Source organism: Terrapene carolina, unplaced genomic scaffold, assembly GCF_002925995.2.
Source record: "Terrapene carolina triunguis isolate 2854851 unplaced genomic scaffold, T_m_triunguis-2.0 Scaffold28671, whole genome shotgun sequence".
Classification (NCBI taxonomy): Eukaryota; Metazoa; Chordata; order Testudines; family Emydidae; genus Terrapene; species Terrapene triunguis.
Genome location: NW_020693022.1, coordinates 2,286 through 12,329, shown reverse-complemented (window position 1 = coordinate 12,329; position 10,044 = coordinate 2,286). Strand labels below are relative to the sequence as shown.

Genomic DNA, 10,044 nt, shown 5'->3' with positions numbered 1-10,044 from the left:
TGGTGCTCCCTTTCTGCCCCCCATGGGGGCTGACCTGGGACCTCTCATGTCCCTCCAAAGGATCCTCTGTGTCCCCATAGGGGGGCGCTCCCCACAGTTTGGGGACCTCTGCCCTATAGATAGCAGAGTTCAGGGAAACAGCATGAGATGGTGCCTTCTTTGATAAAATGATGAACTTGCTAGAGTGCATGTGGGTATTTGTGGGCGGGTGTGTGAATGCCTTTTAATGGCTCAAATCGGAACTGCACAATTGTGTGTCATAGACCCTACAGTGCTCAGAGTTAAGGGAATTACCACTGTAGCTCTGGGATCGGGGGCTTGTGCTATTGGAGCTGGAGGAACTCGCTTGTATTTCCACTGCCAATGGGAAGTCCCAAATGGCTGTTATATGCAGCACAATGAGAGCCATGAACCCTTTGGTGAGTTCAGGTTTATTACTGTCTATTAGAGATGTGTGACAAAAGAAACAGTATTGTCCCCATGATCCAGTGAGGATGATGATGATGGGGTGTTTTTGTTTCCAGGCAAAGAAAGAGGAGGAAGAGACTCGCTGCGTTCACTGGAAATTCATCGCTGGGAAAGGCATCTGGGCTGAGGATGGCTGCACCGTTCTCCATACGAACAGCACTCACGCCATCTGCAGCTGTGACCATCTCTCCAGCTTCGCACTCCTTATGGGTCACACCGGAGTGGAGGTATCTCACTGTGAGACTCAGATCAAAGGGCTGGACTCTGAGCTCCTGACCTGGGCAACATCAGTGGGAATTTTGCCTGACTGAACGCTGCATAGGAACCTCAGGGTATAATCTGTTGCCACACAGGATGGGTCAGGGTCAAGGGGGCTGGGCTGGGATTGTGATCTGAGGTGCCTAGAGTAGTCCACACTGACAATGCCAAGGTCAGGGCAGGCTATAAAAAGGAGAGCAGATTCCCCCAAAACTGGTGGTTAACATTGTAGTTAGAATCACCAGGGCCGGATTAACTTTTTGTGGGCCCGCATGGGGAATGAAGGGGCCAGGGGCAAGAGCACAGCGGGCAGGGTGGATTTGATTTAAATCATGATTTAAATCACTAGTCAGGAAGACTCGATTTAATCATGGTTTTCTACATAAAAGTGCACTCTTGTTGGTTCTTATAGCCTTAATACATATTCTTCACAACTCAGAGATAGACTAGGTTTTATTTTTAGAAGGTACACACTATACATTTTTAAACAATGATTTATTTTGAAAACTTTTCAGATGAGTTTTACAGCTATATCAGAAAATGAATGATTGTTTGGTTATTTCATTTACCAAAATTGAAGCAGATATTTATGAAGTCATTGGGAGGTGAACTACAGTATCTCCAGTTCAACAGGCTAATCATTAATATTTGGAGGATTTTCTTGCCAGGCTGTATTAGGAGGAGAACATCACCAGACAGACATTTAAATTGTTTTATTTAACTAAAACAACAACATTAAGTAGTCTGGATTTTTTTCTTCAACAGCAAACATCATATTTTAGTAAAAAAGCATATGTCCCTCGCTTCTCACATTTATCTGCAGACTTCTTCTCCTTGTCCAGATCTATCCTGCTCCCAACAATCTTCCATTCATTGAACTCTTTGAAACTTTTCACTTTTAAAGAGAGGTAAGGGATTGACTCTGTGTACACAAATTTGCAGAGGGACAGTAGATTTGAGGTCTGTTATTTCTCACCTCTATATATTATTTTTTATTTAATTTTTTTTGCTGTTAACAAGCATGTTACCCCTGGCTACACAAATCCACAGTTTGAGAACTGCAAAACTAAGCATCTCTGATGGTATCTTCTTGACTGCGCACTGAGTCCCATTGGGTAGATAGAAAGATTAACCTAAATAATCTATACAGAAGCCTGTGGAACCCCATAAAATTGGGTCCCTAATCCATGAACTATTAGAACTTATTTACAAAACTTTTCTTAAACATTACATGAATATATTGTCTCATACTATAGAATTAGAATTTATAATCCCTATTACATTATCTCTCATCATGGATTTTAATTAAAACTATCTTTAGCTGGTTTTTTCCCTCAAAAATCTGATTTAAATAAAAAAATCCGATTTTTTTTTTTTAAAAGTCATTGATTTTTATTCACCCTGACAGCGGGGAATGGTGCGGGGGAAGGATTGGTCCCCAGCTGGAGTGAGGCAGGAACCAGGGGCAACATGAGCACAGTGGGGCATGGGGGGGAGGATTAGTCCCTGCTGATTGGAGCAAGGCAGGGGCTGGGGGCAAAAGCACAGTGGGGTGGGAGCTAGGGTTGGTCCCTGGAGCAAGGGAGGGGGCCGAGGGTAAACTGCAAGTGCAGCAGGGCTGGGGAGGGGGTAAACAGGATCACCCCCACCCCTGCCCACATAGAGCAGGTACCTACCTTCTTCCTGGTTCTAGCCCATTCTCTTCATCTCTCTCTGCACTGAGCTGAGGGTCAGGGTGCACTGGCACAGGGCTGGGGGTGCAGGGTCAGGTCTAGTAGGGAGTTAGGGTGCAGGAGCAGGATGGGGGTTGGGGTACAGGGTCTGGCTAGGAGCTAGGGTGAGGGACGGGGCACAGGTTGGGGCAGGAGTTTGGGGTGTGGAGCGCTTACCTGGGGCAGCTCCCATTTGGTGCGAGAGGTGCAGATGGGAATGCGGGGGGAGGTGCAGGAGCTCCCATTTGGTGCTCAGTTTGGGGGTGTGTATGTGTGGGTGGTTCAGGAGTCAGGACTGGGGGCGTGTGAGGGGTGCAGGAGTCATGGCAGGGGTCATGGAGGTGTGTGGGGGTGCAGAGGTCAGGGTAGAAGGCTGTGTGTGTGTGAGGGGGTGCAGGAGTCAGGGCAGGGGTCGTGGGGGGCATGGGGGGTGCAGGAGCCAGGGCAGAGGGCTGAGTGTGTGTGAGGGGGTGCAGGAGTCAGGGCAGGGGGCTGTGGGAGTGTGAGGGGGTGCAGGAGTCAGGGCTGGGATCATAGGGGTGTGGGGGGGGTACAGTAGTTAGGGCAGGGGACTATGGGAGTGTGTGGGGGTGCAGGAGTCATGGCAGAGAGCTGGGGCTGTGGGCTGGAGTTGTGGGGGTGCTCCCAGCCCCCTGCCCTTAGCGGCTCAAGGCAGGGGGCTGGAGGGGCTATGCCCTGATTCCACCCCCTTCCCTAAGGCCCTGCCCTGCCTCTTCCCCCAGCAGCGAGCACGCTGTGGCTCCACTCCTCCCCCTCCCTCACAAGGGCAATCAGCTGATCGGCAGCAGGGAGAGGGGGAGGGGCAGGAACATAGCATGCTCAAGGGAAGAGGCAGGGGAGGGGGAGCTTGGTTGCTGGCAGAGCCTGCCCTGCTGCAGGAGCCGGCAGGACCCAGCTTCTGCCCACTGCCCCGCGGGCGAGAGCGGGGGGCAGAGAAGAGCGGGCCAGGCCAGGGCCCCTTTGGACCGTGGGCCCGGCCCCATGGTAAATCTGGTACTGAGAATCACCAACCAGTCACAATTTGTGCTCTGGATCCCCCACACTGGTTATCGAGAAGCTGGAAAAAAGAAATCACACAACCCCCTTTATTGAATTCCGGTCTCTGGCTCCCAATCAGCAGGTAGGTCCAGTAAAGTGAGAAGTCACTTAAAACTCTATTCACCTAACAAAATGTTCTTCTGATCCCCTGTCATAAATATAAAAGGAAGGGTAACAACATTTATGCAGTAACATAAAATCTCTCCTCACCAGAGGTACAGACAGAGGTAGAGAATCATTTTACCTATAAGGGGTTAATCAGTTCAATTAACCTAGTTGGCACCTGACCAGAAGGACCAATGGAAAAAGAAGATACTTTCAAATCTGGGGGTTGGGGAGAGGAGGTTTTGTTTGTGCTCTTTTTGTTTGTTCTGTCTGGATAGAGAGCCCAAGCAGGTAAACCATCTCTTGAAAAGATACCTTGAAATGATACATCTAAAATTACAGAAATTGTAAGTAAAGGCAAGGAAATGCATTAGATTATCTTTTGTTTTAGCTTGTGAATTTTCCCTATGCTAAGAGGGAGGTTTATTCCTGGTTTTGTAACTTTGAAGTTGAGCCTAGAGGGGAATCCTCTGTATTTTAAATCTTTTTATCACCCTATAAAATTACCTTCCATCCTGATTTTGCAGGTGTGATTCTTTTACTTTTTTCTTTATAATAAAGTTCTTCTTTTAAAAACCTGATTGATTTTAGTGTCCTAAAAATAAAGGGTCTGGTCTGTACTTTTATTAAAGGCAATTGGTTGGTATATTATTCTCAAGCCTCCCCAGGAAAGGGGGTGAAGGGGCTTGGGTGGATATTTTGGGGAAATAGGAACTCCAAGTGGTCCTTTTTCCTAACTCTTTGTCTAAATCACTTGGTGGTGGCAGCAATACTATCCAAGGACAAGGAAATGATTTGTGCCTTGGGGAAGTGTGCCTGCTAGAAATAAGCTTAGGGGGGCTTTCATGCGGGTAAAATGATTCTGCACCTCTGGCCTGGAAGGATTTTATGTTACTGCATACATAAAGGTTGTTATCCTTCCCATTATATTTATGATATCCCCAAAGGGGAAGCCACATTGCCAGGTCAATATTAGGTTGGAGCTTACCCAAAACACTACTTTGCCAGCCAATCCTTTAGTATCTAAAACTCAAGGTTTTATTATATAGGAAAAGAAAAGAAAGAGAAGAGAGCTGTTAAATGATCAAAGCAATCTGATACATGTGACTTCAAGGTCCATATATCAGGTTTTTAGCAGCATTGGTGAGTTTGCTGCCTTGTAAAGTCCCTCTGGAACACACCCAAAGCTTAGAGGAATCTATCAGACCTTTGTTCAAAGCTTCAGTTTGTAGAGAAGTTACTGGAGAGGTGAGAAGCAGGACTGAAGACAAAATGGAGGTGATGCAGCTGCCTTTTTATATCCTTGTCCACGTGGCTTGTACTTCCTCTGTCCCAAACACAAGCTCACAGCACATGGGCATGGAAAGGTACTTAGAGTCCCCTGTCTATAGGCATGTCCCTACATGTCCTGCTGACTCATGGGCATAGCACCTGGCTTCTCTCAATGGGTTCATTGTATAACTCAGCAGTTCTCAAACTTCAGCAACCCGAGGACCCCCATTTTTATTTAAAATTTTTCGCAGACCCCAAACCATCCGCTCAGCCCGAGGCCCCACCCCCATTCCATCCATTTCCCCCAAGGCCCCACCCTACCTCTTCCCGCCCCAGCTCCACCCATGCTCCTCCTCTTCCCTGCTTCTTTCCACTGCCTCCCCTGAGCACCCCCATCCCCGCTCCTCCCCCTCCCTCCCAGCACCTCCACTGAACAGCTGTTCCCCAGCATGCAGAAGGCACTGGGAGGGAGGTGGAGGACTTGGTCAGCGGAGCCTGTGGATCCCCTGGAGTGCCCTCGTGGACCCCAGTTTGAGAAACGCTGGTATAGCTGATTACCCTCGATGGGCCATCAAACAGACTGGATAGTGCTGATGTCAGTCTCTCTGGGGGTGTCACCCCAGAAACACAGCACAGATATATCACATACATTTATAACTGACGATGCAAAGATGATACATACATAAAAACAAGATTCTCATACTTAGCAAATCATAATTTTTCAAGTCATATCTTACATGGCATATCTTGTAAGCTTCATTACGATTTTGTAATATTGGTATCCATAATATTACAAATGGTCACCCATATTCCATATAGTGTCACAGGGCTCACTGGTGAGTCTCCCTTTGCTGTGTTACAGGAGAGTTACCCACTGACCATCGTCACCTACATGGGACTGACCCTCTCCCTGCTGTGCCTCCTCCTCGCCATCCTCACCTTCCTCCTGTGCCGCTCCATCTGGAACGTCAGCACCTCCCTCCACCTGCAGCTCTGCCTCTGCCTCTTCCTGGCCGACCTGCTCTTCCTCACCGCAGTGACGCGCACCAGCAGTCAGGTCTGTTATCCACTTTTATTCTTGGTTGAAAATTGAGCTGTGTCCAGATCCTCTGTCAGCATTTCTAAAGCTCCCCTCACCCCAGCACCTTTTTATACCCTCAGCTGGATGGTAACATTTATTCCATGCTCTTTAGTCCCGCAGAAATAATTATTTACTCCCCATCCAAAAGAAATCTCTGTGGGTGAAACCAGTCCTTCCCTTTTCCTTGTGGGCTCCATCCTTCATCATTCAGACAAAGAAACCCTAATTTCCAGAGTCCTCACTGCCCCCACACTGATGAGCAGATGCAAGACACCTATACCCTGAAGCAGATATAGAAAAGAGAACCTACACCCTCCACGTCTCTCCCTATTATGAGGACCAGGAACTTGTTTATATCCCTGCTTCCTTTCCTAGGATTCCTCACAGTATCCAACAATTTCCATGATTTATTTGGGAACTACAACCCCCAGAAACCATCTTTTCTGAGTGGAGATCAGGACCGGGCTGGACTCTGAATGATTGAAAGGGCCAGCCAGCTTGCCCTTAGACAAGCCCCCCTTAGACTGAAGAACGTATTGTCTCTGGGCGAGCTCTGTAACTGGAGAGATGTGTTAATAAAAAGCCCTATGTGATCCTCACAAAAGTTCCCCCACCTCGAAATTCAGTATTTCCTTTCCCAGAAGCGAAGTCCCAGAGCTCTCTTTCATCCTATCCTCAGGTGGTGTGTGCTGTTATTGCTGGCTTCCTACACTACCTCTTCCTGGCCTGCTTCACCTGGATGTTCCTGGAGGGGCTGCACCTCTTTCTCACTGTCAGGAACCTGAAGGTTGTGAATTACACCAGTGCCAATCGGTTTAAGAAGAGATTCATGTACCCGTTCGGCTACGGATTCCCAGCCCTGGTGGTGGCTATTTCAGCAGCGGTGGATCACAAAGGCTACGGAACTTCCAAACAGTATGTGCAGCGCCCATCCCGAAGGGGAACTGGGATGTGGCTTCCATGCGTTTGTCCGGCTCACCCCAGGTCTGACTTGAACCTAGATTTCCCTGCTCAGCCTCCCTGGGAGCTGAATGTCCCCCTGGGACCCTTCCCATCCCCAAGGACACTAAGCTGCCCCGAGTGCTTTAGTTGAGATGCGCACCTGTCAGACATCTACACGCCTCGCCCCACTGATGATGTGGAAGAACAAGCCAGAAAGATCCCAGCTTGACTCTCAGCTCCCAGGCTGGGTTTGTGGTACTGGTGGGTAGGAAACAAATGCACCTTCTTACTGTGTGCAAATCCCTGATTCCCCTCTCTAAAGTGAGTGATTCCACTAAAACAGGGTGTGGCATGTTCTAGACACCCCAGGCTAGATCCTCAGCTGGTGTAAATCAGGGCAGCTCCACTTCCTTCAGTGCAGCTAGGCCAATGCCCATCCGCTTCATGTCTGGCCCTCCATCAATACTGCGCCCATCCACCAGAAAGAGTCATTTGAGGAGGTGGAAGAGGAAGTGGTGGCTGAAAGCAGGAGGTGCTGAGGTAGATGGGGAGGGCTGTTTGCTTGCTGTCTGCAAGAGACCATGTCACCAGCAGGCTGAGATCCATCTCGCTTTTGAGAGCCAGCTGCCCTGTGACACCCCCTTTCTGCCCCTGGGGCTGAAAAAGGGTAGATATTCCATTAAAGTTACCTTCTTCTTCCTCCCTCCCCTGTAGCTGCTGGCTCAGCCTGGAGAGAGGATTTCATTGGAGCTTCCTGGGTCCAGTCTGTGCCATAATCCTGGTGGGTACCTCACAGAACCACAGGGCTCCATTCTCCTCTCACCTCTGCAACTCTGTGGACTCCAGTGGAGCCAAGAGAAGAATATCTCCCAGAGAATTTAAGATGAAAGAGTCCTATAAGATCCCATTTCATCAATCCCTCTTTGGCCAGTGCAGGATTTCCCCCTAACACAACAGCCTACATTCTATGGAGTCAGTCAGGGCGAATGGGTCGGGCACTGGGTTGTGAGTCAGGAGACCTGACTCTGCCACTGGCCTGCTGTGTTAACTTGGGAAGTAGCTTCCCCTTGCTGTACCTCTGTTTCTCCTCCCACCCTTTGTCTATCTTGCCCATAGGCACTGAAAAAACTTAGTGGATGCTCAGCACCCACTGGCAGCCAGCTCCCCCACTCATCCCCCCCCCGTGCCTCCCGTCCACTGGCAGCCGCGCCGATCAACTCTTCCCCCTCCATCCCATCACCTCCCGCTTGCCGCAGTCAGCTGTTCTGTGGTGTGCAGGATGCGCTGGGATGAAGGGGGTAGAACTGTGTGGGAAGAGGTGGGGCGGGGTGGGAAGAGGTGGGAGCTTGGAGAAGGGGTGGGTGAGGGCGAGGCTTGGGGCCAAGCAGGGGTGGGAAGAGGTGGTGTGGGGGCTTGGGAGAAGGGGTTGGGTGGGAGTGAGGCCTGGGGCAGAGTGGGGGGATTGAGCGGCCCGGGGCCCGGGGGAAGCCGGTGCCTAGTTATTTTGCAAACAAATGCTCCAAGACATGGGCTTCCCCTTTCTAGGTGTGAGTACAGAACCCAGTGCAGTCTCATTGGAGCCTCTAGGTGCTACCATAATATGATTAATTATAATATGTCATTACTCATGCAATGCTAGAATGGAAGCAAGTGGAACCTCTGCCGGAATGAGGATAGTTTTGTCCCTTGCCTTGTCCAGCCTGGCTGGTAAATAACCCAAGTGATGGGGGAAGGGAAGGTGGCTGCAGTGTCGGGAGTTTGAGGATGGAAGGGTACATGAGTTGCAAGAGATAAAGGTAGCAAATGTCCTTGCAGATTCCTCGCCATCTCAGGCAGCGGGTTAAGAATTAATTTCAGCCTCAGAATTGAAGGGAATACTCTGTAGACAGGATCTAGAAGCTTTGGCCAAATCACACGGCTCTAAATCTGGAATAACTGCAGACCCCATTGGAATCAGTGGAGTCACTCCAGATTCAGATAAGAGCAGAATATGGCCCTCTGGCTGTATGATCACATGTGATGCATTGTAGCCCTGCCTATGCCAACAGTTCTCTGCATGGCCTGGGACCAAGATCTGGCAGGGAATGGTTATGACCCACCTTGATGAGCAGTCACTGCTCTGCAGCAGTCTGATCCCATAGGATTGTTCCATGCCTCAGCCAGAGAGACTGGCCTTGGCTGGCATGTTTTACAAGGAATATTTCATGCTGTTTCCACAGATAAATTTAACATTTTTTCTTGTAACCCTCTGGATCCTGAGGGACAAACTCTCCTCCCTTAATGAAGATGTGTCCACTCTCAAAGACACCAGGTAGGACAGTACTAAATCTACTAGAACAGGGGCGGGCAAACTTTTTGTCTTGAGGGCCACATCCGGGTGCGGAAATTGCATGCAGGGCCATGAGTGTAGGGCTGGGGCAGGGGGTTGGGGTACAGGAGGGAGAGCAGGGTGTGGGAGGGGGTGAGGTGTGCAGGAAGGGGCTCAGGGCAAGGAATTGGGGTGGAGGAGTGGTGCGGGATGTACGAGGGGGCTCAGGGCAGGGGGTTGGTGTGCAGGAGGGAGTGCAGAGTGTGGGAGAGGGCTCAGGGAAAGAGGCTGAGGTACGGGGTGCAGGAGAGGTTTGGGGTGCAGGCTCCGGCCTGGTGTCGCTTACCTGGGCAGGGGGTTGGGGTGCAGGAGGGAATGCAGGAGGGGGTTCAGGGCAGCTATTTTGGGGCTCAGGGAAAGGGGTTGGGGTGCAGGAGGGGGCTCAAAAATGGGGTTGGGGTGCAGGAGGTGTGCGGGATGCAGCAGGGGCTCAGGGAATGGGGTTGGGTGCAGGAGAGGTTTGGGGTGCAGGCTTCGGCCCGGCGCCACTTACCTGGAGCGGTTCCGTGGTGACAGCGGCGCGCAGTGGTGCTCAGGCAGGCTGCAGAGGGGGGCAGAGGGCTTCCCGTTCCTGGCCAATGGGAGCTGTGGGGGGGGAGCTGCAGGCGAGGGCAGCGCAAGGAGCCCTCTATGCCCCCTTCACTCAGGGGCTGCAATCCGTTTGAGTGGCAATCCTGAGGGCCAGATCCAAAGCCGGATCCGACCCACGGGCCATAGTTTGCCCACCCCTGTATTAGAAGGATCCAGTGAGCCTCCTGTATGGGAATTCCTGTGGGAAT

At 50.5% G+C, this 10,044-nt stretch overlaps 1 protein-coding gene across 1 annotated transcript; it reads left to right on the top strand.

Moving 5' to 3' along the window:
* Positions 1-407: 407 nt before the first annotated feature.
* On the top strand, positions 408-9,274 carry LOC112119607 (adhesion G protein-coupled receptor E4-like; the record flags this gene model as incomplete). The annotated part of the gene is given in 6 exon segments (XM_029914041.1): positions 408-419; positions 525-695; positions 5,737-5,931; positions 6,635-6,870; positions 7,612-7,678; positions 9,117-9,274. Coding segments are annotated over 6 exon segments (839 nt in total), but the record flags the coding sequence as incomplete, so codon positions are not given.
* Between the last annotated feature and the right edge of the window lie 770 nt (positions 9,275-10,044).